Source organism: Platalea leucorodia (genome assembly GCF_965183815.1).
Source record: "Platalea leucorodia genome assembly, chromosome: 8".
In the NCBI taxonomy this organism is placed as follows: domain Eukaryota; kingdom Metazoa; phylum Chordata; class Aves; order Pelecaniformes; family Threskiornithidae; genus Platalea; species Platalea leucorodia.
In genome coordinates, this window is record NC_138830.1 from 9,394,044 (window position 1) to 9,421,658 (window position 27,615).

General features: G+C 38.8%; 1 protein-coding gene across 1 annotated transcript; it reads left to right on the forward strand.

Annotated features, from left to right (window-relative positions):
- On the forward strand, positions 1 to 21,367 carry DHX36 (DEAH-box helicase 36; the record flags this gene model as incomplete). The annotated part of the gene is made up of 25 exons (XM_082319602.1): positions 1 to 213; positions 747 to 868; positions 1,700 to 1,901; positions 2,684 to 2,722; positions 3,985 to 4,155; positions 5,104 to 5,183; positions 6,164 to 6,238; positions 6,375 to 6,541; positions 7,126 to 7,207; positions 7,689 to 7,829; positions 9,141 to 9,243; positions 10,814 to 10,901; positions 11,768 to 11,823; positions 11,925 to 11,989; positions 12,481 to 12,624; positions 13,247 to 13,364; positions 14,018 to 14,116; positions 15,124 to 15,297; positions 15,599 to 15,685; positions 16,376 to 16,459; positions 16,563 to 16,662; positions 16,749 to 16,839; positions 18,495 to 18,615; positions 19,201 to 19,353; positions 20,338 to 21,367. The coding sequence occupies 25 exons, from the start codon at positions 1 to 3 to the stop codon at positions 20,521 to 20,523; spliced, it is 2,961 nt and encodes a 986-aa protein (XP_082175728.1). The 3' UTR covers positions 20,524 to 21,367.
- Between the last annotated feature and the right edge of the window lie 6,248 nt (positions 21,368 to 27,615).

Genomic DNA, 27,615 nt, shown 5'->3' on the forward strand with positions numbered 1-27,615 from the left:
ATGAGCTACGAGCACTGCCGCGACTGGGGCCGGGGCCGCGGCGGCGATGGCAGGTCTTCCTCCGCCGCCGCCGCCTCCTCCTCCGCGGGGGGCGGGCACGGGGGCCGCGGCGGCGGCCGGGGGCGCCACCCCAGCCACCTGAAGGGCCGCGAGATCGGGCTGTGGTACGCGCGGAAGCAGGGCCAGAAGAGCAAGGAGACGGACCGGCAGCAGGTGAGGGGCGGCCCTCGCCGTGGGCAGCGGCGCCGTCTGCGGCCCCGTCCTGCCAGCTGCGCCCCGGCGGCCTTTCCTCCCGCCGGGCTCCGTCCCGCTCCCCGAAACAGCGGGGGAGGGAAGGCGGCGGTGACCGGAGCAGGCGGGAAAATTCCCGGCCTAATCGCTGCCTTCAGTGCAGAGAGGCGCGGCGGGCGGGCGAGAGGGGGCCGCAGGCGGGGGGGCGGGCGTCGAGGGGACCCCGGTCGGCAGCGCTGCCCCCGCGCTCTGCCCCGCTTGCCTGGCTGCCTGTGCGGGAGTGCCCCCATCTCGGAGTCGTCTGCGTTCATTCCGTGTTCGGCCCCACACGATGAAAAAGATGTGTTTGTCACCGCACGTTGAAAACACTCGTAAGGAGAAACTTAATAAAGAAGTTTCCAGTCATGCCAAAGAGTGTCACTAGTCTGAGAATGACATCTAAGTGTTCATAATGTCATATCTGTAGGTATGCTGAGTACATGTTGATGAAAACTCTACTTTTTTCTTTTTACTAGAGAGCTGTTGTGCGTATGGATGAACGCAGGGAAGAGCAAATCGTGCAGCTGTTGAATACTGTCCAAACTAAAAATGAAAAGGAGCAAGAAGCCATGTCCTGGTGGTCTGGGGATGAAGAAGGGTAAAGAGAAACAATTACTAATGCTTCTATTTACTTTGAATTGAACAAACTTCCCACAAACTGGTAGGAAGATATATCAGAAAATATTTACATTTAGTGAGTGAATTAAGTTAGCAAATATACTCAGTTTTCTCTATGTGTATTGTCATACTGAAACAGTTGGTTGTAACCGTTGCTGTAAAACTCTCTTCCAGATTACTGTTGAGTTTGGGGTGTTAAATTGTCAATTAAAATAATAAAATCCTGTAATTAATCTCCAGGCCTACTAGAGTAGATATATGGAATTTTTCAGCTCCCCTGGCCTCCGGAATTACTATTCCAGAGTGGCATTTGACTTAATTTTTCAGTTATTGTAGAGTCTTGGAATGTTTTCTCGGCCTCTGTGAAATAGGGTCCGTTCTTAACACTTAAAGGATTTTAAATAATAGCAGGGAAATGGACAGCTAGGTGTGTTACTCTGAGTCCACTGAAATGAGGTGTTTAGGTCTCTGTTTGGCTGGATGATCCAGTTACAGAGCAGTGGTTCTGACAGCGGGTTAAGCAGTAATTCTCTGGAGATGTTTTGTTGCTTTGTTAGCTTCGTTTTGATACAAAAGAACATGTTACGTTTCTAGATACTGATGTAAAATTTTTGATGGCTGGTAATTTTCAGACTTTAATTGTTTCAATGGCATACGCCGTATTCTCATTGGCTGATGGCCAAGCAACTCGTAGATGTAATGTCTCAAAAACAGATTGAAGGTTTGCCTTGAGTGGTTCAGTGTGCTCTTCATAGTGGCCAAGCACATCTTGGATAATCTTTGAAGTTTCTGTTCTCTGCACTTATTTCAGACCTACTCCAGAACAGCCTGCAAAAGTGAAACCAGATGCTGAAAAAGCTCCTGTAAGACAGAAACCAGTCTTGGAAAAAGCATTTCTTGATCGGGATGTGGAATATCTCTTTGAAAAAAATGAGCAGGATACTGATTTAGATGAGCAACTTAAAGAAGACTTAAGAAAGAAGAAATCTGATCCTAGATATATTGAAATGCAGGTACTTTTCCATGTGTTAAGTAGAAGGCTTTTGATTGTTTTGGGGGTTTGGAATTTTTTTGTTGTTTTTTTTGTTGTTGTTGTGTGGGTTTTTTTGGATTTGGTTTTTTTTTTTTAATTAAACTAACCAGAAAACATAACTTCTTGTACTTTATTTACTAGGAAGTTTTCATGATGTTGCTTGGGCTAAAAATTGCCTTCAGCATTTGCAAAATGCATACCTATCAATAGGACAGCGATTAAAAAACAGGCTTTCAGTGACAATTTCTGATTGCATGAAATGTAAAATTTTAAGCTTACACATTGTTTAGTTGGGTGGGGTTTTCTGTTTGTTTTTTAACAGATTGTACCCTGCATTTATGTCTAAAACTGAAAGCACAGCAATGGGCTCTGAAGGAATTGACTCTTAAAAATGTAGTTTGTTGCTCTAATAGCCATATATAAAGTTGTCAAATAAAACAATCTTACCATGAACAGGCTGTTCTCCCTTTGATACAAGGCCCCAGTCTTGCAAATTTGTATACGTACCTCTTCATCTACTAAACTGTTGGTTTTAAATAATTTTGCTAAATTTAATGAAACTGAAAACATGCATGGAATTAAACTTGCTTGTAGTGGGTCTGTGTTTATATAAGTATCAGCTGAACAGTTTGTCGGGTTCTTTCACAGTTTAGCCTAGATCATACATGAAATCTGTTATATCACTTCAGTGTTGAAAGTGTTGAAAAGTGTTGAAAAGGTGTTTAAAGATATGTACTGTTTTTTTTTTTTTTTTTTCCTCAGAGATTCCGGGAGAAACTCCCTTCATATGGGATGAGACAGGTAAATGTGTATTAAATTTGAAAGAATATGTGCTTCTGTTGCTCTGTTGTAAAATAGGAGAAACCAGTTGTATAACTGGGACTAACAGGAAACCTTTGCCTTTTGTGAAGGTGCTGAAGCCTCCCAAGTTCTGACACTGGGTTTGACTTCTTTCCAGAAAGCAGCTCAGGTTCACTGCTTTGTGATACGTGGGAAGTTACTCTGAGGCTATATACAGTTTTATCAGTAGGGGCAGCAGTATTCATGGAAATGGTATTGAACGCTAGCTACATTTAAGTACAGTTTTTCTTAAAGTATAGGTCTTTTCTTCTTTCTCTGCCAGTTAACTTCTAGAATGTTCCTAGTTATTTGGATTTTGTACAGAGTGATTGACCACTATGTAGCTTGTCATGCTTGCTTTTTCTTGTATATATAAAATTGTGGCCATTTGTTGCACATTTGCCCAATTTAGAATTTAATATAATGCTGATTAAACCTTTTTCTTTTTTAATCACAGACTGAATGGCTGTGCTGCTGGCTCTTGCTGCCATTAGTTTCCCAGTCAAAGTATAACGTCAGTGATAGTATGGGTTATTATTAATTGATGTTAATTCTTCTTTTGATGTCGCCTGTATGAAATAGAAATTGAATATTCTGTTATGTTTTCTTTTGCAGGTTGAATGAGTAATTAGTGAGCTTCCTTTCTAAAATTAATGTATTTGTCATAATGTGGTCCTTCCTGTTAGTGTTTGTTTCTTAAATTAGTTTTACTCCCCTTTACAATCCTTTGGATTGGGAGGTAGAGGCTGGGAGCGTAAGGAATCTGTTCCTGTCAATATAGGAAATGTTAAAACATTGCACTGAAAAACTTCAGTTAGTACAGTCTTGGAGTCCGACAGGGAAAACGCTTGTTTTCAGTCACCAAAGATATACAGAAGGCAAGTAGGAGGGAGAATAGTTTAAAAATTTATTTCAGGCTTTCATTTTAGTTATTTTATGTTGTTTTCATATAGGATCTTAAGTATTTAAAACTAGTATTCCGATTTTATATGCTTTAAATCTTACACATGTGAAGCGCAAATGTACAGAAATTGCTTCTGTGTGGCTTAAACTAAACTTTCTTTTTCTTAGTACTATGAGAAACAGATGAGTATCTGTTTCTTTAGTTGCTATGACATTTTCTTCTAAGTTCATCGCACAGTAGCAGAGGATTGTCAAAATCCTTCTAAAAATCTTTTTTTGAACAATAATACAATAAATGTTTTCTCTTTGTCTGGAAACAGGAACTTGTAAACCTTATAAACAATAATCGAGTAACTGTGATAAGTGGTGAAACTGGTTGTGGAAAGACAACCCAAGTTACACAGTTCATCTTGGATGATTACATAGAGCGAGGGAAAGGGTCTACATGCAGGATTGTTTGTACTCAGCCTAGGAGGATCAGTGCTATCTCGGTAAGTGCCATTTTGATAAAATGAGTAACTCGTTTCTTGTGATTGTTTTGGGTTTTTTTTTCCCTGAGGAAATCTGAGGAAAAATTACCGCCTTATTCAGAATCATTGAATGAAAATATATTTCTTACTGGGCTTAGGATCCATGGGCAAGCTTATGAACTGAGTGTGCAATCTGCTAGATTATTTGAAGTTAAGATCTGAAAAAATTCCAAATGACCAGATAGGTACTGTGCACCTCTCAGACAAACTGCTCTGCTGTCACATGTACTCATACTAAATTTAAAGCTCAAGATACGCATTCAGCCTGTAGTGGACAGTGAAGATGGCTTTTTGTGTGTTCATTTTCAGTCATCGTAGATTCTATTGCAAGTAACAATTTCGTTCATATACACGAATTTGATATTTTGTAAGTTTTGGTCATTAATAGAGTATTGGCACTGCAAGCCTCATTTTTCCCTGAATTTAATCATGGTTTATATCTGTCATTTTTAATGGATTTGGCAGTGCAAATGTGAATTAAGGTAAACACTAATGTTGTGTCAGGCCCTTTAGAGATATATTAATGAGCAAGAAAGAATTTGGCTTTTAAGCGTACAGTAATTACTCTTCTTGATAGTTAAGTGTCAAATCGTTACAGAACCTTACTTCCTATGAGGAATAGCTCGCCCTGCTGAAAGGGGAAGTGTATTGCTAATGCCTAAATGGTTGTGTTCCTTGTGTGCCTTTAAAATACGTCCTGGGTCGCAAACCTGTTCTTGGCTTGCTGACAGGAAACACTGTTCTCAGTGGAGGAGGAGAAGTGATTTTCAGTGTGTTCCTTTGTTGTTTACATAACACCTTGGTTCTAGGTATTTCCTTCCGATGAGTAGCTAAATCATAGATCAGCCTTGTGGGATTCTTTTAAAATTTTCTTTAATGCACTATTGTGATTTTATTTATTTTTCTAAGGTGGCTGAGAGAGTTGCTGCTGAAAGGGCAGAAGCATGTGGTAATGGCAAGAGTACAGGATACCAAATTCGTCTACAGAGGTAAGAGAGGCTTCCTCAGCAGTTTTTGTGCATTCATGTAAAGTAGTATCTATTGTTATTCAAGCAAGAAAATTTGAAAAGTAGTTCTTAACATAGGTGACTGCTTTCATTCTGATATTGTCTCCAAAATTCCTGTGAATAGCTGGTGTAGGGAATAAGGTTTTTGAAATTTAGCAAAAAGTTTGAGTGCGATTATTGTATTTTATGCAGTGTGTAAAAATGGCTAGCGCCAAGTTGTACTTTGTTTAGTAAGTCCTTTTTTCAGCTCTTCTAAAAGGTTCCGCTATAGATAGAGTTAAAACTGATGTCCCTAATCCATGAATTTCAAGGAAAAATGGAAATGCTAAAGGAGAGAATGCTCTAAGGCATATTTCTGTGGAAGACTGTATTTGCTACACTTACTTATTGAGTAATCCCACTGGGATCAGGTAATAAAGTTAGGTGCATTAACAAGAGTTCGTAGACCTAGTGCCACAGAGCAAAAGCCATTACATTTGGAGTCATCTATAATTTAAAAAAAATAGCTGAAATGTTACCAGCAAATAATGGAATCTCAATGATCGTTGAAGAAAAACTGCTGGTGAGAGATGACAGCTTAGTCCTTTCAGCATTTTAATTTGAGTTTATAGAATCTCGTTTATATTTTTCTTTACTATTTAATCAAGAATGTTATACTGCTGTATATTTAGCTGTCATCTGTGCTGAGCTTAGAGAGCTGCAAGAATCAATGTGCAAATGATGAAGAATGATGTCTGGGCAGTCAGGGCTTCTGTCAGATTACAAGTAGTTCACTCCTCATCAGCAAAAATGCTGCAACTGTGGCCTAATTCCTTGTTCCTCCAATTGAACTGTGAGCAAGTTAGAGAATGAGGCATACTTCATGACATCTATAATGACTATCTGCATTTTGATTTTAAGCTTTTAAAGTACTTTGTAAAATACAGAAGAGAACTGAGGAGTTCTTAATGTATCTCTTTCAGTCGGTTACCAAGGAAACAAGGTTCAATTTTATACTGTACCACAGGAATTGTCCTACAGTGGCTTCAGTCAGACAAGTAAGTTTTTCTATTTAATAAGAAACTGAATACTATCGTGAAATGACTTGACTACTGAGCTGTTTCTAACACTCGGCTCTGTTTTTTTTTAATTTTGCTAAAAACAAATGTTTAAATTCCTGCTTTTCTATTTTAGGCACTTGTCCAGCATTAGTCATGTAGTCCTTGATGAAATTCATGAAAGAAATCTTCAGTCAGATGTTTTAATGAGCATTATTAAAGATCTTTTGAATATTCGTTTGGATCTGAAAGTAATACTAATGAGTGCTACTTTAAATGCAGAGAAGTTTTCGGAGTATTTTGGTAGGTGAAATGCTTCCTATGAGTGTTCCTCTTAAGTAATTTAGGCTTCTACAGTATAATGCAGTTCTCAAATTTTAGGATTGATTTTTATCAAAAGAGGTAATGACTTCAATTTTACAAATAGTTGCCAGCTGCTGGAGATGCTTATTCCCTTAGTTTTATCTCATCATGAGCGTATGTTGCTTCTGTATTTGCTTTTCAGACATATTGTGGAAACAGTATCTCCAGAGTGTTTTCATATTAAATATTTACTAATATTTACCATATTTTAGAAGTCTTGGTGTGAGTGGGCAACCAGAATCAAGACTTTAGTTGTTCAGTCTTGCAGGTTTATCCTGTAGCTGGAACCTGATGAACATGCTGGAGAACAATATACTGCTTGCTACCTATGCTTTTTTTATTCAGCAGCTTTATTTGGAATTGAATTCGGCATGTTCTGTGATAATTTAAAAATAAACAAATGGAAAACCCCTGTAGACTTGGCAACTATATTGCAAAAATAGTGAAGAATGTTTATTGCCTCTGTTATTTCAGTACGGTATTTTGTTTGCTGTTTAAAAACTGAGTTATGCCTTCTGTGACAGATAATTGTCCAATGATTCACATACCTGGGTTCACTTTCCCTGTGGTGGAATATCTTCTCGAAGATGTAATTGAGAAGTTGAGGTAAGTGTATTTTCTGAACATCGTTATAGATAGTATTTTGATGTTTTTTGTGTAGTATGTCTTTTCAAAGATTATCTTGCTATAAATAACCTGTGGAAGAATTAGCTGTGTTTTTCAACAGAAAACCTTTCAAGGGAAGTTTAGTAGCTTTTACAGTAATTAAAAATGGCACACAGCTACCTAGAAATGTTGGCTTGAGGAGGAAGAAAACCCTTTCTTTCGCTGTGGTGAATTTTCAGGCTACTAAATCAAGCTAGTCTTTCTGTTTGTTCAGACTTTTTTCCTACATGTTCTCATGCTTACTAGAGATGATACCTGGTTTTATAAGTAAGATTTCTTTTAGAAAAGAAATTTAAGAATCTTATTTACATGGTATAGCTAAAGCGCAGCATATTGTCTGTAGTTTGGAAAACTACTATCCAGCTGGCTTTAAATTACTTTAGTTTCAAAATTGAATTATGTTTGTTATTTAAATTTAAAGGTATACTCCAGAAAACACAGACCGTCGGCCACGGTGGAAGAAAGGCTTCATGCAAGGACATGTAAGCAGACCAGAAAAAGAAGAAAAAGAGGAAATCTACAGGGAACGATGGCCAGACTACTTAAGGCAGCTGCGGGGCAGGTTGTTCTCAAGTTACTCTTTTGCATTAAGTTTTTAGACGCTTCTTAACTGAGAAACATGAATTAACGCTGTACTCTTATTACTATGCTTTTATTAATGATGTGATAGTTGCTACTGTGGAAAACAATAATGATGGAATTGCCAGTACAGTTGGCTGGCAACCATTAAAGTGCTTTAGAGTTATCACAGAGAATTTGCTTCCTTTGCATGTGCAAACTGTAAGAGAACTTGGAGCTGTTGAGTCTCTTGCTATTGATGTTGGTATTGTCCGTTACAATCTTCAGCATAATGTTAGGCTTCTCGAGCTTTGGTCATTGGTTGACTTCTGATGAATTCTGCCTTTCTTCAGTCTTTTTCTTTGAGAGAGGTCTCACAGTATTTTCGTTTCATAATCAACATAATATAGAATGTGCTGGTTTAAAAAACAAACAAACAAACCCCAAACAAAGAAACAAACAAACAAAAAAACCGAACCCAAAACCAAACTCAACAAAACAAAAAACCCCACCACAACCTCTTCCTCAGAGTATTTTAGGATTCCTCTAGAGTGGTTTAAAACCAACCTAAATAATTTTGCCTCTTGAGCACCTAGTAGAGATTGTCCACTTGAAACGTTCTTTTGATTGCCAGCATTTGACTACTTTGGTAATTTGGATGAGTTGATTAATTGGGTAGCCTGGCTGATTTATTTCAGGAACAGCATCTTCCTGTTTTTTCTCCTGTCTTATTTGTCCTCTGCATTTTGGGAGTGTCTATATATCCTGCTTGGTAACAATAATGAATATACATGGCTCAGTTTAATCTCCCTTTTCTAAGGGAAAGTCCTTAATGCTGTATCTCTGCCTGACCTATCCCATGCTCTGCCCATCCCATTTATACTCTTCCTTCTCTTTCCCACCATGTCTTTTGAACCAATTGGCAATTCTTTCCATAGTGTTAGCTTTCATGAAATCAAAGGGCTGAACAGATGAGATGCCTCCTATACTCACTGTGAGTGAGAGAGAAATTGAAGGGTAAACTCAGATTGTTTAGGTCCTAGGTAATCCAGGAGGAGGAGGGAGATCATGTAAATGCTTGAAGTGCAGTTCAGTCATAACATGGTAATTCTTAAACTTCCTATTCTAAACTGATGATCATCACACTGAAGTAAATCTCAAGAGTACATTGGAGGTACAGTAATTGAACAAAGAAATAAATTGAACAACAGTGGGTTATATTAGATGTGTGATTGCAGAGCCTTATAACAGGAACGTGAGCGTGTGACTTTGTATGTTCATAAGTTACCAATATGTATGCTTTCAATGCTTGTAGGTATTCAGCAAGTACTATAGATGCCTTGGAAATGATGGATGATGACAAGGTCGACCTTGACCTTATAGCAGCACTTATCAGACACATCGTTTTGGAAGAAGAGGTACACTTCTGTCTCCTATCATCACATTTTAATGATGTGACTGAATGGTTGTCAGTGGCTGTGGGGAATGTCAGAGCTGATAGTTTGGGTTATCATACAGATAGATTACTTCTCAGAAGAACAAACAAAAAAATTCCTCTTTCTAACAGCTTTAAATACCTAATTACTATTTAAGCCCTGAATTTAGGATGTGGTTAGTTAGTGTTTATTGAAATGATGGGATAGAATCCCTGTTTAAAGGGGAGTGCACATCTAAGCATTTTCTTGAATAGGGGTTGTGGTTATTAACAAGAGCTATGTACATAAGAAACTTGGAAAACTTACAAATATATTTGATATGCTCATTTATGGTCCCTTCTGAGCAAGGGATAAAAAAGAGCCTGAATCCTTTCACTGATACTAGGGAGGGATTGTCTCGTAAATAAAATGGGATAGGTATCTGAAGGTTTGGGTGCCATTTTAATTGAGTGCTGCATTTTTTTCTTTTGCATAAGCTTTTAAATAAGCCTTCAAATTAATGATACACCTTAGTTATTTGATGGAAAGTAAGAGAATTACAAATTAAATTTTAACTTTTAGTTCGTTCTGTGGCTGTGTGTGTTTGTCAAAGGTAGTATTCTCTGTAGTCTGCAGTAAAAGTTACGTTTTTTAAATAGCTGGAGAAAACTGTCTGAAAATCTCTTTAGTCTACAACTAAATCTCCATTCTTAATTCCTCAACAGTGGGAGGGAGAGGGCAAGAGCAATACTTAGAGTTGATGTTCACTGCCTCATGTCTGCACTGTGCAGTTGGCTTTAACGTTTTTTTCTGCCTGACTAATCTAAATATGACTTAGATGCTGTGGAGACTGAATTTTTATACAGCCTAGCAAAAGTCTAGTCACGTTTACCAAACACACAGCTAGGAGAGACTTCCAACTTTCAGCTTGTCGAGATTAGTAGTTAATACAGCTGCATTAATAGTTATCCCCAAACATGCCTTGATATTTAGTAATAACATCATCAGAATATTAATATCAGAAGGATCCTGTGCCTGAAGCAGTGACAAACATGAAGTAAGAATAACTTCTGTTACCATAGGTATAATGTATGTAGATTCTCATAACTGGAAGTCTGTGGGCGAGCTGACACCTTGGTTGATTCCTTAAAGAGAATTTTGATTATTTAAAATATTAAATAATTTAATATTTCAGTTGATAGATCATTTAAGCTGTGGTTAATGAGGATGAGTTGCTGTTTGTATTTTGTTCTTCCTGTGTTGAAAATTATACATTAGTTTCTCTCTGTTTTATTTGCAGCTCAAATTCTTCTAGTGTTGACGTGGCGGTGTTTAAAACACTGCAGGGCAAAAATGTTTAATATAAAATTTATATTTGTTATGTTTAGATAAATATCTGTAGCTAACTCTTTTATAGAAAGCAATCTTATAAACTTTATTCTAAATTTGAGTCAATGAGGTTTCAAATATCACCTGTCCAACATACATGTATCGGTGTGCAAGTAGCTGGTTCTTTGCATAGCATATAATTTATTCTAACCTCTTTTCCCTTCACTCTCTCTTTTAAATATAGGATGGTGCAATTCTAGTGTTTCTTCCAGGCTGGGACAACATTAGCACTTTGCATGATCTCTTGATGTCACAAGTCATGTTTAAGTCAGGTAAAAACAAAATTTTAAATGGGAATTCTAGCGGTAGCGTTAGTGGCAAAGACTTAATTTTTGCATGTGATTGCTGGTATTGCACTGGATTTATTTTTTTTTCTAGTCTCTCCTCCTCAAAATGATTGCAGTGTGTTCAGCATGTTTTGCGTTTCTATGATAACTTTCATCTGCTAATGAGAAGAACTCATTTTCCTCAGTGTAGGAGCAAACAATCTGAAAAAGAAACTGACCTGCTTCTTTTTCCTGTTGTCCTTTCTTGTAGCTATGATAACTTCCATCCAAAACTAAACTCTCTTTCTTCATTCTGTGTTCATTTCCTCTTTTCTTGATTCTTCAGCAGCTTCTGTCTACTGCTTTGCTGATAGTTCTTTTAAATCCTATTTATTCCTAGAAGCTTTTTTAATAGGACACTAAAATACCCTACGCCTGTCTGATACACTTTAATTTGTCCTGTTTGCGTAACTCATAACTTGTCTAACTATGCTCTTGACTATTCAGATAGTTGTCTTACAGCTCATGTTGTGTACGTTCCATAGATAAGGAATTTCAATTTATTGAAAGATTGAGGAGAGTGTCAGTTTGTTAAACTTGAGCAATTATTAAATAATTTGAGAATTTAAAAATGAAATATAAATTACTGTACATAACTTCATATATTTTCTTAAACTTGTCAAGTTTTCATACCATAATAAAAAACCTCCTTTTTACTTTAGAATTTGCCATTATGATACATACACCTGTGAATTCAGAATAAGAAACATAATTACTTGCAGCATATCTTCTCTATTCTGCATAGTTGATTTTCCTGTAAAATTAAAGTTTCTGTGCTTACACCATATCTTTTACTGATCTTTAATTTCCAGATAGGTTTATTATCATACCTTTACATTCATTGATGCCTACTGTTAACCAGACTCAGGTATGCTTTTCTTTTATTGTAATATTTCACAACTACAAAAAAAATAATTAAGCATATGTTTGGTTTTGGCAAACATATAAATGGGCCATGGATAATTACAGGTTTTTAAGAAGACCCCGCCAGGAGTAAGGAAAATCGTGATTGCTACCAACATTGCAGAGACTAGGTAAATAGCTAGCTGTACAGACCAAAAAAAGCTATACGTTTAACAAAATAAAGCAAAGTGGTAATCTAAAGTATAAATCTGTTTAATGTTTCTAAAATAAATGTTTTTGTATTTGTACCATTCATTTATAACACTTTATCTTTAGAAATGTTTATAGACAAAACAGGAGTTTTCCTTTAATTGTTTTAAACAATGAAAACATGGATGTTACTATAAAGATGCCTTTGTACATGATAAATCTGAGCTGCCTGTCCTCTCTGCAGACTTCATAACCCCATGTGGTGACTTTTGCCAGACCTAGGAGAATAAATCAAGCTGTTTCTTGAACTACGTAGTAATGTAATTCTTAATGAAATTCCAAGCACAATTTTTTTTATTGTTGGCTCACAATTTGGGGGAGGGGATAAAGAGAGGCTAAACCCCCTTTCAAATGCTAGGTCAAGCTTGCAAAGACGAAGAGCTGCATTTTTTTCCCTCTCTTTTTAAAACAGCATTACAATAGATGACGTCGTGTTCGTTATAGATGGTGGAAAAATAAAGGAAACTCACTTTGACACACAGAACAACATCAGCACAATGGCAGCAGAGTGGGTTAGTAAAGCTAATGCCAAGCAGAGGAAAGGTCGAGCAGGAAGGTAAGAATAACGGGGAATGGGGATAGTTAGAAAAGTTTTTTGTGATGTTAAGTTTCCATCAGTCTTGGAGCACATGCGTGCTGAAGATACTAGTTTGTTATTCATATGTTCAGAAGCAGATGCTAGCACAACTGTCTCTTGTTCTTACGGAAAGAATAGTTTCTTTGTCTTTCTAGGAGACTGACTTAACTTGTGCTGCATTTAACTCATGAGTTTCCTGCATTTTTTTAAATTTTTGTTGGTGGTGTTTACCTTCACACCTGATTTATGAGGCTATGACACATTAAAGTGAAGATTGCCTACAAATTAATATCACTTTGCTATATACCAAATTTTTTTGAAATTTTTCTCCCTCTCAAAATACCTTGTAGAATATTCTGTCTCTTGTTCAGACTTAGAGTTCTTCTCTTGAGCAGTTGATAGGAGGTTTCTGTGTTCTGCATGCCTTTTTTCCTGTTGATGGGTCTGTGTTTCAGAAAGCTGAAATGGCTTTTACAATTGAATACGCTTGAGTTCTAATTCCTTGAGGTGTTTTGGAAAGCTGTTTGTAAAAAAACCCACAATTATAATGTCACAGTGTCATAGGAAAAAAAATGAAATTGTTTATTTTATATAATTCCAGAGTTCAGCCAGGCCACTGTTATCATCTATACAATGGACTACGTGCTAGCCTTCTAGACGATTATCAGTTACCAGAGATCTTGAGGACACCTTTGGAAGAACTCTGCTTACAAATCAAGGTAAACATATGAATCTTGAAACATATTTATTATTTTCCATTGGAATAAGAGGTTGAGAGATTAAGTTAATGCAACTGTGAGCCTATGGTTGTCTTCAAGTCAAAATTCTGTTCCACCAGAAGTACAATATATTTAGCTACTAATTGGAGCAACTTTTGCAAAATGCATCCTTGTATCTAGATGCATCAAGCCCAGGAAAAATAAGACTGTCTAGTGTAAATAAAAGCTGAAGTCCACAACAAAAATGTGGACTGTGCTTCCCGCCCTCTCCCACCAAACATCATTCAATGGGAGCTTCAGTTAGAATGCCAGTGAGTCAAGGGATATGATATCTTAAAAGAATTTTACTACAAAGTAGTTTTAGAACTGAAGTGAGTTTCCTTTTTGGCAGTTTGTATTGAATTCCCTATGCATGCATAAGGAATACCATGTGTATGCACACTGAATGAAGAATAGATCCTTATGTTTCAAGTTTCGTTATTACTACATTATTACTTTTGTCCTTCTTAATTGGTAAAATTCTAACTCAAGCTGTGAATTATTCACACTTTTTAAAATTAGTGTGGTCACTGCTTACTAATTTTAGGTAGCCATGTTTCTCCAACTGCTGTAGGTTTTTGGTTGGTTGTGTCGTCTTTTTTTTTTTCTTTCAGATTCTAAAGCTTGGTGGAATTGCTTATTTTCTGAGCAAACTAATGGATCCACCATCTCGTGATGCTGTAATGTTGGCCATAAATCATCTAATGGAGCTGGTAAAGTACTGCTTAATGTACATGCAAGGAAAAGTCTGTTTAGAACCATGTTAGTGAGTTGTTTGTTATCAGACAGTTCTGGTTCTACAGGTCTGGACACTTGCAACCCCTTACCGCGTTGTGTAGACCCTTTATATATCTTCACTGAACAGAGGAAATAATTCCACATAATACTGGATGTTTATGGGCTGCACAGAGTAGTTCCCGAGGAACTTTCTAAATTACTCAAAACATATACATGCACCCTGCGTTTAAGTTCCCTACAGATATTTATGTAACTCCCTGCTTCTGTACCACCCTGCTCATGGCTGCGTCCACCAAGCCTTCATATCCCAGTCAGATAAGTGAAGTGTTTGAGATACTTTTTCTGTGGGCGAATAAGGCATATAGGAGAAAGATCTTGTATGTCATTGCCCCTTTGGGTGCTGGGGAAGGAGAGATTAGTGACACATTTGTACTACTGTCTTCTTGCCCTGGTGTTTATTGCTACAACTGATTCGTACAAATAATTGAAACATCTGATTTAGATGAAGGGCAGTATTTAGACTGATGGCATGATTCTGTAAATGTTTAGATTAAATTAAAATTCAGCATACATTTGGTGTTCTATGGCAATGCTGTATAGTAGCGAAGGGTAGAGTAAATAAAAACAGTGATATTGAGGGTAAGATACAAGTCTAAAAATAAGCTTGATCAGGAGAATAGGAAGACATTCAAGTGTTAATAATTCGTTGTACTTTGGTCCAGAAAGACATGAGCCCTAGTAAACCACTTGAAACACAATTGAAGATGGTTGCAATTTTCTTGGATTTAATTGAACGTTTCGATTTCTCCATAACTTGCCTGATCACTTTCCTACCATACCTTAGTACAGCTAGCTGCGTTCTCCAGCTATTAGGTTTTCCTTTGTTCTCTAGGTATACTAGTGGCTATTTCAAGGAAATCCTCCCCATTTCAAATACTGTGTTAATTCTTTTTTCCTTTTTTTTTTTTTCTTCTTCTGACAGAATGCTTTGGACAGACAAGAAGAACTGACTCCACTTGGCGTCCATTTAGCACGATTACCAGTTGAACCGCATATTGGAAAAATGATCCTCTTCGGAGCTTTATTCTGCTGCTTGGATCCAGTACTTACAATTGCAGCTAGCCTCAGCTTCAAAGACCCTTTTGTCATTCCTCTGGTAAAGTTTCTAAGAGGAGAACTACACATAAGATTTTAAGAATCTCAGAAGGATATTGGGATTTACTGAGATGATGTAGTTTAAAAGGACTTTAATCTTATTTTCATGTTAATTACATTTTTATTAGTAAAAGGTTGCCTTCACATACTATGAAGTATTGTCTTTGCCTACAGCATATTGGAAGTAGCTTTAATTTTCATGTATGTAGCATACAAAGTATTGCTGTATGTATGTACCTTAATTAGGAAAGGAGAAATGGCGTGTCAGTCATGAATGTTTTATAGGTTCTAATTATTTTTAGGGCAAAGAGAAAGTAGCGGATGCAAGAAGAAAGGAACTGTCAAAGAACACTAAAAGTGATCATCTAACTGTGGTGAATGCTTTCACGGTAGGCATGTTTTAATGTTTGGTTTTTTTTTTTTTTTTCTTCTATAATTTTAATTTGAGTAATATGGATTCAGAAATTTAATTTGAGTAATATGGATATCAGAAAAAACTGATCAGTTTATGCGCTGAAGTATTTCTCTCTTGGGTTCTACAGAAACAAAACCAAATTAATTTTCATCCTTCTAGTGTAGAAGAATCTTGTCTTTAAGAATCTTGCTCAATAACCTAATTTCTTGTGGATAAGTCCATGAAAGATACAAATAAAATGCAATGTTATAGCTACCTTTCTGAAGTCATTAATTCTTGTCCTTCTGGCCTCTACAAGAGGCTGGAGGTGACTTCAAAAGCATTGAAGATTTAGTTGTATAGTGTTGGGGCAAGAAGAAAAGGAAATAAATGGCCTGGAATGCAGTTTCTACCCAGGACTGTTAATAGCAACAAACGAAATTCTGGCAAACTTGGCTAGTTTTCATTCCTCACCATAGAAAAAGGAAGTTTTTGATTCAAAATGTTGTAAAGTTGTGCTTTTCTACTCTGTACTGCATATATATAAACAAAGAGATCAAAGGATTTACTTTCTCTCTTGTAGAGAAAAATGTAACTGTATTGTTGACCTCCAGTTTCTGCTGTCCTTAATTTTTTAGTATGTGTTCACTTACAAACGCTTTTGAACTACGGTTTTAATTTTTAGGGCTGGGAAGAGACTCGGCGTCGTGGTTTCAGAACTGAGAAGGACTATTGCTGGGAATATTTCCTGTCTTCAAATACGCTCCAGGTAACATCCTGACAGTTTAAAAAAGAGGATCGTGTCTGGGGGGGAAAAGAGGAGGAGCTGTGTGGCACAGCATCATTCTGGGACAATTTTTGTTGTTTCCTAGATGCTGCATAACATGAAAGGACAGTTTGCGGAGCATCTCCTTGCAGCTGGGTTTGTGAATAGCAGAGACCCCAAGGATCCCAAATCTAATACCAACTCAGGTGAACAGTGGAAGGAAATGGAAAATTTCTGAGAGCTGAAATCTCTGTTTGCAGAACTGCGTTATTTACTTTGCTGTCTTCTACAGATAATGAGAAGTTGCTCAAAGCGGTCATTTGTGCTGGTTTATATCCAAAAGTTGCAAAGATCCGGCCAAGCTTCAGCAAAAAGAGAAAAATGTAAGGGTTTGGCTTAATGTTGATTTGTATTCGAGGTGTTTTCTACATTAGGTAGTTGGGCAAGGTGAAGCACTGGCTTGAGTGTGTGAATGAATCTGTGTACAGCTCAATCATGGGTGTGGGTTACTTCATTTGAGAAGGGTAGGTGAGAGCATGGGATTGTTGATCTTTACTTTGTTTAACATTTGGATACCTGCTAGTCTGTGAAATAACTTGTGTGACCTTAGTATGCCGTGGATAATGTTACAATCTATCAATAACACGGCTGCTAAAGGAGCCCTACCATCATCTTCAATCTACAGCAGCAGTTCAAACACTAGCCTGTCTTACTATTTGACAACACAGAATACAGAAATTTCAGTCTGTTGATTCATCGCCACTTATATTATCAGACTATTTAGTCTTATTAACTGTTACTCACAGTAACAGTATCTCATCAGAATATAGCCATCCTTCTTTATGGACCTGATTTAAGACAGAATGAAGGGTTGAATATTTGGATCGATTTTTCTGGGTGTGTGATGTTGAAACAACAAGCTAGGAGCAATCATTATGCCTATAATAAAAAAAAAAAAAAGGGCAAAAAAAAACGCCTAAGTGATTATTTCTATGAAAGGAATAAGAATAGGTAGTCAAAATTCTACCTTTAGATTGCATACTTTAGACCTGTCTGTAGCTGGCACGGCTAGTCCATTGGTACGCCCTTTTAAACGGAGTCCGGCGTGCTGGAGTCACCTCAGTGCAGTAAGTTTGCAAACCTGATGCAAGTTACCATGTTGTTGTATCTGTGCCGCGTGGTGGAGCTAGGTGTAAGCCGGCTGCCCAGGAAGGCTGAATTTTATGATCCACTAAACGAGATCTGTTACACAAACCACTTTGCTGGAGAAGCTCTCCCACCTGCTGTTTCTGTTTCAAAACACTGAACTCCACTGTTTTGCAAAATACTTCTGAGCACAGGGGGTAGAGAGCTCAGTGATCCACACCCAAAGAATTACATCCCTGAAATGTGGGAAGGAGGAGAACGGTTGTGCTTCATACATATTGTGCTTGGTTTCTGCTTTTTATTGTCTGACAGCATTATTATGTTAGAAGGGAAATGTGATTTCGGGTAGTAAGTAAAACCAAAGCAGTTGAATGTTATCCCTTGAGTCAAATTTGTTCAAAGGCACGTGGTACGAACAGAGGCACGCCACTCTAGACTGGTTGACAGTGGTATAGCTAGTCCCTTGTTCCACACTGACACTGCTTAACGCTGAGCAAAGAATTCAGATATGTAAGTTCCTTATGTGGCTTTTCCAAGAAATTGCTTGAAACTTGGTTTATGTAGCCAAATTCAGTAACTCGCAGAGTCCTTCATTTGGAAAAAAAATGCCACTTGTTTTTTCTACTTGAGAGAATGACGGGGTTTATTAAGGGGGTAAATTTTGGCAAAGAATTCAAACTTCTTAAATGCAGAGAGAGATGTCTAAAAATTCATACTGTAGATTCAGTTGTAATCTTCTGGGAAAGGAGTTAAAGCTTCTTCGAATGTCCTTGTACTTTCAGAGTTTAGAACACTAGTGGATAATTGGAGGGTTTTTTAACTTGGGACATGATTGTGCTAAACTTTCAAGATCTTATTTCAATCCTAAAATAAAAACTTTTTTTCTTTTAAGGGTGAAAGTTTGCACCAAGACAGATGGAACAGTTAATATTCATCCTAAATCGGTTAATGTGGAGGAAACAGAGTTCCATTATAACTGGCTTGTCTACCATCTGAAGATGAGAACTAGCAGTGTATGTGAAGGGTTTATATTTGCCTAATTTATTTTTGTGGCTCTTTAATAAGGTTGGATCAGGGTTCAAAGGGGATGTGAACAATGCCTTTGTTTGAAGCCTTCCTGTCTTGAGTCATTCCTTTTACATGCCATCAGATTATGCTCTTTGAGATACTGGTGGTATTGTTCCACAAATAACTAACTACTTGTTTTTTGTGGTTGGGGTTTTGGTTGTTGTTTTGTTTTGTTTTGTTTTTGGTTTTTTTGGAGGGGTTGATTATTGCCAGGTGTAACTTTTTTTTCATTTCAATCCAGTGTAACACTTCTGAATATGCTGAATTTTTTTTTTTTTTCTCTGATTGTTATGGAGTAGTTGGTTTGATTTCACCACTTTGTGGGAAGGACTGTATTTGGGACCATTTTTACTCCTGTTCAGTCTGATTTCATGTAACTTTTCCAGCTGAGTTGCTCCATATATGTCTTGCAGATTTCTGAATGATTCTGAATAATGATCTTTGGGAATTCTGTTATGAGTTTCATTAAGGGTTACTGATGTCACTTAAGATGTTTTGAAGGGTGATTGGACAATTTTGTTGCCTTGCAGATTTACTTGTATGACTGTACAGAGGTCTCTCCGTACTGTCTATTGTTCTTTGGAGGAGATATATCCATTCAGAAGGATAAAGATCAGGATACCATCGCTGTGGATGAATGGATTGTTTTCCAGTCTCCGGCAAGAATAGCGCACTTAGTTAAGGTGACTATGTTTAATAATAATGTATATGGAAGACTTAGTGTAACACTGATTCTTCCTAAAGATTTCTATATTTGATATTACTGCGTACCTACTGATTTACCACTATAGGGAGATGATAATGTTTTAAATGTATTCCCAGGAAGCAGTTCAAGTACACAAAGTAAAAAATCTACTGAAGGTGTGTAGATGAATGCAAGTTAAAACGCAGTAGTAAAAATAGTATTCTGAACATCTGTATCACATGGTAAACTGGGCAGAGGTAAACAGTGATGTACTCCCTTATGTTTGGCCTTAGGAGCAGGCACTCGGATTTATTTTTTTTGTTTCCAGTGTAATAGCTTGACTAATGAGACTGGAGGCTGTGTGCCTGCTGAGGCATCAGGAATATGGCGGTGATGTTCTTGTTCAGCTGGTGGAGCATCTGCTGAAAAATTCATGGGGTATTGAAAAACTGTAGACGCTTCAGAGAAGAGTCACAGGGTGGATTTAAAGGATTTATAAACATGTCTCACAGTGAGAGATTTGAAGAGCTTAATCTCTGTAGTTGTTCCATACCAAAACTTGATCAGTCCATGAAATGTCAACATGGATGTGGAAACATGAGGATGGGGCTCTTCAGCTAGCAGTAATAAGTTCCGGTGGAAAGAGGAGCTGAATAGAGCTCTGTTTTATATTAGATCCTAGAAATCACATCTGACTCTATTTTTAAACCCAAATATTTTTAATCCTGAAATAGTCAGCTAATGGATGCGTAGGCTGTTAAAGGCCATCACATCCAGAGATGGTCATCTGTCATAAAAGGTAAAACTGCTAGTTTTTGAGAAGCAGCTTTTGATCCTGAAAATAGCAATGTTGAAATGAATTGACAGGAGAACAGAGGGCCCAAGGGATTTGAACTTACTCTAGTAATGTTGTTGTGTGTAGCTCTAATTGCCTGTCTCTTTTTCCTTTTCTTTTAACTTCATTCCAACAAACTCTTTCCAGAATTTAAGACAAGAGCTCGATGATCTTCTACAAGAAAAAATAGAAAACCCACATCCCGTGGACTGGAATGATATTAAATCCAGGGATACAGCAGTACTGACAGCTATTATAGACTTAATCACAACACAAGAGAATGAAAGTGCCAGAAACTATGCTCCACGATTCCAGAGTGAACGCTATAGTTGACACACTTTCATCTGTATCGATAAAGCCAACATATTCACCTTTTTTGTTTTGGTTTTTTTTTTTAATAGCATTTATTTAGCTAGAGGAAAAACTTTTTTAGGGTAAGCTGGTAATTCCCTCATACTGAAGAGCAGTTATTTCAAAATAGCTGGTAATATCTGTATATGCATGGTATTCTGTGTTCAGTGTAGCTTTTTAAATAAGAGGAAATGCAATGCTAGCAATGTTAGTTCATGTATGGTTCTTGTCTTGCAGTAGCTTTTTTTTTTTTTTTTTAACCCATCAGGTAACAGATATTCAAAAAATCTGCTAAAATACTGCTTAATAATACTTAACTGTTCTTGCTACTGGTAGAACCATCTCAAAAGACTTTTTTTTTTTTTAATTGGGGTTGGTGAGTAATTATACTTACTGTGTTATTCCAGCTGTGCAGCAGTCTTCTCACCAACACTTCCACAGAAGGTAATTATAGCTTAATTAAACTAAACTTGAAAACACTTGTTAAATTTGTACTGTGGGAGGAAACAATCTTCAGAAATATTCTCTTCTTCTGCCTTTCATCCCATTCAATTAATCTTTCTTCGCTTTCTGTGCCCATCCGTCATCACTACTGACTAAAATTTCGGACTACAGGAAACATGGTTAGATAAAAGTCATGGTGGAATACACTTGAAGGTTTCATTGCATTCTAATTTTTCTTTTTTTAAAACAGTCCGTGTATGGGTTATAGTATTACATTAAAAGTTTTTTCTTTAAAGTGTTATTTCATCTGTTTAGTTCTTAATGTTTTGAACGTCATTCTGTTTTGAATGCTTCCAACTACGTAAGAACACTTGAAAAACAAGACTTGTTTAGGATTTCGAGTAGGGCGACTTGTTTGAGAAATACTGTTCTGACCGAACTTGTGCAAGGGTGGCAAACCTGCCGTTTCCCTGAAGCCCTGGGGGCTGGGTTTGGGGTTGAGCAGTGTCCCCCCACTGCTGGGGGAGCTGAAACCGAGGATGGGTGTTCAGCACTGAAAATTGCTGGCAGTTTACTTGGCAGCCCTCTGTTACCTGTGCTTTGCAGCCATAGCTACGGTTATTTCTGGGTTTATCCTTGAGGAGCAAAGCTCTTGCATCTCATTTTGTTGGCCTGGAAGTGTAACCCCTCTCCCTTCTTGGTGTTTGGTTTTGTTTCTTATGCTTTGCAAAAATGACCCTGACCACCAGGCTGGGGATGATTTATGAGTCTTATCCTGAAGAAAACAGAACTGGTCAGGTGAAACTATTTTTTTTTTTTTTTTCCCACACAGAAATCAGTCTAATTTAGTGACTAGACCATGCTTTCCATTGGATTAACAAGGAGTGGAGGATGCCAAGCTCATTATTTCTACAACACAGCTGCAAAAAATATATAGTTCAACCTCCCTCCCCCCAGTCAGTTTTAGTTTTACCTCCAGGTGCTGAGGATGGGGTTTCAAACAGGGAGGGAGGAGGAGGAGGAACACCCTGCCCTGGGCCGGGGCTGGTGGATGCAGGAGGCGGTTTAAGGGGAAACAAAAGCCCCGGCGGCTCCGGGGAGGGGGACGCCGGGCCTTGGCGCCGGCCGGGAGCGTTCGCTCCCGGCCGGCGCCAAGGCCCGGCGTCCCCCTCCCCGGAGCCGCCCGCGGTTTTGTGGGGAAGAGCGGAGCTGTGGGAACCCACCGGAGGCCGCCGGGACCCGGCAGGAGCTCAGGGCCGCAGGTAAGGGCGGGAGGCGGCCGGTCCGTCCTCCTCAGGGGAGCGGGGAGCTTCTCTGAGGGGGGGCCTCGCCGCGGGCTGCGCCACACAACTTGATAGGGGACGTCTGAGGAGGCGGGAGCCCGGGGTGCCACGGCAGCGCTGAAGGTGAGCTCCGGAATCAAAGGGGGGAAAAAAGAAATTAAATTAGTGATAACGCGTGTGGAAATGGAAATGAAATAACTTGACTGTAGTGCGCTATCTCGGGCTCCTGGTCTTAGAAACAGGGCGTTGCGCTGCGGCAGGTGCAACCGATATAAGAGGAAGCAAGATGGCGCCCAGAGCTGAGAGAGGTCGTACCTGGCTGCTCAGTGTTAAGGCAGAGGGGTGTGCGATGGCAGTTACCACAGCAAAGTAGGGTGGGCTGCTCCACGTTACAAATTTGTAGGGTCTTGAGGAAGAATTTAGCAGTAGTGCTGTTACTGGCGGGGTTGGATTAAAAGTCATGAAAAAAAAATGAAGGCTGGCGGGTGGTCCAGTTTTACTCTCCTCGTTCTTGGTTTTTCCAGTACTTAAAAGAAAAATGGTGGCTAAATTTCTACCTAAGAACACAAAGGGCAAAAAGAAATAGTAGTGATAGCAGAACCTGGGTAGGAAGAACAGCGTCGGATGAACAAAGCAAAGACAGATGGCGGTTCCTCAACCCGCCGCTCTGGCAGCAGACTGTTGTATGAGGACCACCACCAGAAAAAATGCACACTGAGGTGGTCATGGGTTGGTATGGTCAGATCTTTCCTTAAAAGTAACGTGACTAATGTGTAAGTAATGGTATTAACTGTATTTTTCCCAACTGTGCTTAAAGTGTGTAGCTTAACATACTTTTTTAAGCAGAAAAGTATCAGAAACCTCTGTGTTCTTCAGAGTTTGGAAATTAGCCTTTTCCCAGTGTCAGGTGTACTAGTTTTGGCTGGGATAGAGTTAATTTTCCTCATAGTAGCGTGTATGGTGCTGTGTTTTGGATTTGTCAGGTCACCAGCGTTGACCAAAGGGATATCCCACACCAAGCCTGGGCCGTGTTGCTCAGCAGTAAAAGCTGGGGGACAGAGGAGGAAGGGGAGGCACGCAGAGTTGTGGCGTTTGTCCTCCTAAGTCGCTCTCGTGTGCGATGGAGCCCTGCTTTCCCCGACATGGCTGAACGCCTGCCTGCCGATGGGAAGGAGTGAATGAATTCCTGTTTTGCTTTGCTTGCGCCTGCAGCTTTTGCTTTACCTATTAAACTGTCTTGAAATCTGTTGAAATCTCAGCCCACGAGTTTTCTCACTTCTACCCTTCTGATTCTCTTCCCCATCCCACTGAGGGGGCGTGAGCGAGCAGCTGTGTGGGGTTTAGCTGCATACCAGGGTTAAACCATGACAGCAGGTTATTAATCAATCTATGAGGTAATGCTGATGTAAGGTTTTTAACTTTCATATGGCTAGCCAGAGACCATGAATGTTTCTCCTCCCAGTTCATAGTGCACTTAATGAAGGCTGTTTCTGCCTGTGTGTTAGAGTTTCTAGCATCTTTTGGAACTCCAGGTTATGGAATGAAACAGAATTTAGTGATGGTAATTAATTCTTCCTGACCTTTGTGTTATCTCCGGTTTGTCTAAATGATGTAGTTGTTACGATACAGCTGTTGAAAATCATTTGCAGACTACAGTAGAGCTAAGAGCGCCACTGAAGAACTCTCTCTGTGTACTTCCCAGGAAATGAGACCTCCTCAGATTTCCTCAGTCTTGGCATCAAAATTTACTGTGGTTTGTTTCTAACACTTGTGTTCTGTCCACTTGTGTTGACTAAGTAAGTGTGTTACTTTAGAAACAGGATATACAGGGAAAAAAGTTTGTGCGGATATGTTCTATAGATATAGAGTTTAAGGTATGTGCATGTACGCATGATGCTGCACAAAGACTGTGTTTCATGAGGTTGTGTAGGTTGACTGAAGTGGTGCTACTTTTACCTTTTTATTTTCAGCAAATTAGCTTTGCACAATGGAGAACAAACTTATTCCTTGACATGAAAGTCAAGAACAATACTGCATTGTGGTGTTTCTTTTTTGAAAGTTCATCAGATAAAAATGTTCTATTTTATTAAATTTCAGGGGTGATATAAAGAAGCAGAAAAGACAGTATTAATAGCTGTTCTTTAGTTGTGTCACGTGAGTAGTTGGAAATGCTGACATGGGTTGGTGTCGGGGGGCACTGGTTTCCCGAGGGGCTGCTCGATGGCCTCCAGGAGCCCCCAGACCCGATGCAGGCATCTGGGCTCACCCCATCACCTTCCCCTGGCCGTGCTGATGTTCAGTTCGGTCTTGGCTTCAGTGAGGGGTAAGTGTAAACCTCAGCTTTGGTTCTCATCCGTGTGGTACCTAATCGCTGGGCCAGTCATGCACGTTGGACTTTGCATGGCTTCTGCTCACCTTCCATAATGTGTATTCAATTGCATCGTGTAAAATGAAACTTCGATTCAGGGAACAGAGAGCCTTTTATTTTTGGTCAAATTCCTTAAAACCCAATTAGAGAAGTCACGTAAGGAAGGGGTACAAATTCCAGGCCCTGCAAAAATGAAATGAAAGTTAATTTTACAGTAACAAACTCCCAGCTGTAGTCTGTCACTGCTGGGCTGTTTAATTAAAAAGGAAGTACTGCTGTCATATCCTCATCCTTGGGCAGGAGAGAAAGAGCGAGCGTGTGTGCGTGCACGTGCACACATTGGTCAGTGAAAGCAATGAATGAGTTTAATCATTCCCTCTGAAGTAGAAGTGCTCATCTTAGAGCAGTTAGAGTTAAAAGATGACTTCCTTTTTTTGCTAATGAAAATATTGTGGAGTTGATAGAAAGGAAAAACCAAAACAAACAATGTTTTTGAAAACTTGTTCATACAAACTTTTTGCTGAATTGCTTGTCATGCTGTCTTAAATTTCTAAGAAAGACCTCTTGGAGCTATGAGGAATTTAGACTAGAGTGAAAGTCAGTCAAGTATTTCAAGAGTCTTAACAGTTACCAGCGTTGTGCCTGCTGGATGCCTATTCCAGGGCCATGCTGATGCTACACTAAACAGAAGGTGGTGTGGGGTCTTTTATTTCTGTGCATGGGGGAATTACGCAGGGCTGTATGGAGCTGTGCAGCTTAGAAAACACTGATGCCATCAGCTGCTTCCCTAGAAAATGTTGTGTGGCTGCAATAGCTCACCAAAAGGCCACTTTCTCTTTTTTTTTTTCTTTTTTTTTTTATCAATCAATCATCCTTTGTTTAGGCACCTTGTAGGTGGGCACAGACACACAGTTGGGACAAGCATAGAGACAAATGGATTTGTAGCTGCCACTCCTGTGCCAGCGAGGCTGTAACAGCTCCCTAGGCTAAGGGCAAGGTGGTCACCACTCTGGAGAAGGGGCCAGCAGGCATCGGTGCTCAATGGGAGACTGCGGGGGTGGAGAAGCTGCTGAAGTAAGGCTGATATGGGAGGTGCCTGCATGCACTCTGGAGCTGGAGCCTTGCCCCTTCTCAAGGATAGGGGCAGTACCTGGCTCACTGAATAAGGTGTAGTTTTTAGTACAGGCAATTGTCTTCCTTTATATACTAACCCACAGATAAATTAAGTCATAATTACAATACAGTCTTCCACCATTTATTGTAACTATTTAATAATAACTAATGCAGTCATCTTTAGTACAAGACCTGGATCCAACATTTCCACTTCCCAGGTGCTTACAGCAGGGCCTTGTTTCTGCCTTCTCTCCTGATTAATTTTGAATTATTTTCTGCACAGGCACTTCTAGAAGTCAGGTGTACAAGATGTATCAGAGTGCAGGCCCAGGTTCTTAGGGGCTCACAGAGGGTGACACAGCTGGTGACAGGGCTGGAAGGCATGTATGTCCTCTGAGGACTCTGGGTTTGTCTCACTTGGAGAGGAGGTGGCTGAGGGGTGACCTCATGCCTCCCTGTGTCTTCCTGAGGAGGGGGTGTGGAGAGGGAGGTGCTGAGCTCTTCTCCCTGGGATCCAGGGACAGGATGCCTGGGGGTTCAAAGCTGCATCAGGAGAGGTTCAGACTTTACATTAGAAAATATTTCTTTATGTGGCCAAACACTGGAACGGGCTTCCTAGAGAGGTGCTCGATGCCCCAAGCCTGTCAGTTATTTGAGAGGCATTTGGACAATGCCCTTAGTGATAAGCTTTAACTTTTGGTCACCCCTGAAGTTCCAACTGTACTCTAGAAACAGACAGTTAACCTTCTATTCTTGACTGGTTTCCTCTCCTGATACGGACTCCAACTGGTAGATGAGATACTCTCCTAGGCCTGCATTTTATGCCATTGCTCCAGCTTTTATGGGCATACATGTAAATTGGATCTATGACACATGTTCATTTAAAATGCCACAAGTTACAGAACAGATTTAATTTCTTTGACAAGAATGACATTAACAACTTGTAGTTTAACAGTATTTCTTAAAGAAAAACTGAAGCTTTTTTTTAGTAAGGATTTAAAAGCATTTTATTGATTGTTGTCCTATAAAATCACAAAGTCTTTAATTCCTGAAGAACTGTGTCTGACAATAGGAAAAATGAAAAATGTCTTTAAAAAACATTACAACATTTTTGGAAAAACTAGGTATGAAAAATATATACAATGTATTAAAAAAAATCTGAATAACATTAATCTCTGGATTTATACATTCAGTTATGTGTTAAACATCTGCCTGTGTACAATAAAATTTGTTAAAATATTAGCAGTATTCTTACTATGTTAAATAAGTCTTTGTTCAATTTACAGTTTATCTCAGTACTATTCTATCAGTCCACTTATAAATTAATTTACAAGGCTGTATAACCACTGTCAGACTGTCAAGGTAAGTATTTTTGTACAAAATTACTGCCTTCCTAATATATTTTAAATTGTTACAGAGATACATATTTATAAACATCCAATTCATTCACAAATCCAATCAACATATTACAATCTATAAAACAACATACAGCCCCTTTAAAAAAGACAGGGAATGCAACAGGAAGAAAGCCTTTGTACTACATGTTTTTCCCCTCATTTTTATTGAACACTTATTCTATCCTGCTGAGTTATCAGCTGGTCCTGAAAGAGGTGAAGAAAGATTTTTATACACAAACTATCACACCTATATACATAAAAGATGCACTGAAATTTAATTTTTGAGTGCATTTTGTTCACACAACATTAAGTGGTTGGGGTTTTTTGTGACATTCCAAAGCTAAACTGCAGATGCAAAAATTTAGCGGTGTTGTGTGTAGTGCAATTGTGAGAAACCTTCTCTAAAGCAGAGAAGAGCACGTGTGAAGCAGCACCAATGCGAGCTCCTCTGAAAGCAAGGTCCGACTGC